Source organism: Mandrillus leucophaeus, unplaced genomic scaffold (assembly GCF_000951045.1).
Source record: "Mandrillus leucophaeus isolate KB7577 unplaced genomic scaffold, Mleu.le_1.0 Scaffold261, whole genome shotgun sequence".
NCBI classification, from domain to species: Eukaryota; Metazoa; Chordata; class Mammalia; order Primates; family Cercopithecidae; genus Mandrillus; species Mandrillus leucophaeus.
Genome location: NW_012102710.1, coordinates 1,287,066 through 1,288,702, shown reverse-complemented (window position 1 = coordinate 1,288,702; position 1,637 = coordinate 1,287,066). Strand labels below are relative to the sequence as shown.

General features: G+C 39.2%; 1 protein-coding gene across 1 annotated transcript in view; it reads left to right on the top strand.

The window, feature by feature from the left end:
• Positions 1-1,637, top strand: part of CC2D2A (coiled-coil and C2 domain containing 2A) — a 140,526-nt gene that overhangs the window by 47,430 nt on the left and 91,459 nt on the right. Inside the window, exon 7 of the mRNA XM_011984135.1 lies at positions 252-428. Within this exon, the coding sequence (XP_011839525.1) occupies positions 252-428 (177 nt within the window). The remainder of the gene's footprint in view (positions 1-251; positions 429-1,637) is intronic.

Sequence of the window (1,637 nt, the reverse complement as noted above, 5' to 3'; positions counted from 1 at the left end):
TGGAATGTAAATAATTGCTGGGTTTTTTTAAAAGTCACTGATTAGAGTTACTATTAAAGGAGGCCTCCCACTGCCTGTGGCAGGTATTAAAGTTTATTACCAGTAATCTCACACCTTTAACTAAGACAGTATGCTTCGGAGGCCTGGAATACGCCTGATCGTATTAGCATCAAGCCAGCTGTCAGTTAATTGTGCAGAGCTCATTACAGCTTATAAATGGGAAATTGCGATTGCTCCTTGCTTTTCGTTAGGTTCCACCTGGCTACCCTTCTCCAGAAGAGGCCTACAACTTCTTTACTTTCAGCTTTGATCCCGAACCAGAAGAATCAGAGGAAAAGCCAAAAGCAAGACATAGAGCGGGAACTAATCAAGAGGAGGAGGAAGGGGAAGAAGAAGAACCACCTGCACGAGGAAGAGGAAAGGAAATGGTATTTAATATCAGGATGGTAATGTGTGGGTGGAGGGCTAGGAGGAAAAGGGTGATATACCTGCAAGAAAGAAAGTGGCTGAGGAGAAAACCCACCACCACCAGGAAAATGACACTCCACATGAGTTGAAATCCCAAGTACTGAATTCACATGGCTCCCTGTGCTCTGGGTTAGACCCTACAATGTGGTGAGAAGAACCTTGATTAAACCTGTTTATCTTTCTTTTGTGGAAAAAAAAATTAAATAATGTGGCTTGTGGATTTTTCTTGCTAGACTCCACAAAATGATTAGTATTTATTCCATGTGCAAAGTATGTTCCTCTGCAAGGCAAATGAAACCTCAGTCTCTCTCTTATCGTAACCTTACAAAGTAAGCAGCTTTTTGTGCCCAAACACCACACCCAGGCTACAACTCAAATTCTGCAACTGTGGGTGGTATGTGTGAGATAAAAGGAGAATATACCATTTAAAAATGGGCAAAGGCATTGAATAGACATTTCTTCAAAGAAGACATGCAAATAGACAATAAGTCCATAAAAAGATACTTTACACCATTCATCATAAGGGAAGTGCAAATCAAACCCACAATGAGATACCCCTGCACATCCATTAGAATGGCTCTTATCAAAAACAAAACAAGTGTCATAGAGGATATGGAGAAATTGGACTTTGATGCATTGCTTGCAACCACGTAAAATAGTGCAGCTGCTGTGAAAAACAGTATGGTGGTTCTTCAAAAGTTAACCACAGAATTATAGTATGATCCAGCAATTCAATTTCACTCTGTGTATATATCCAAAAACATTGAAGACAATAACTTGAACATATGCTTGTGCATCAATGTTCATAGCAGCATTATGCACAAAAGCCAAAAGGTAGAAGCAACCCAAGTGTTCACTGGCAGATAAATGGATAAACATAAATATACAATGGAATAGTATACACCCTCAGAAAGCATGGACATTCAGACACATGCCACAACATAGATATACCTTGAAGACATTACACTAAGAAAAATAAGCCAGTCACAAAAGGATAAATATTCTGTGATTTCACTTATATGAGCTACGTTGTATAGTCAAAATCATAGAGACAGAAAGTAGAATGGTGGTTGTCAGAGACTAAAGGAAGGAATCAAAGTTGTTATTTAATGGGCATAGAATTTCAGTCTGGGAAGATGGACAGATGGTGGTAATGGTAGAACCACAAC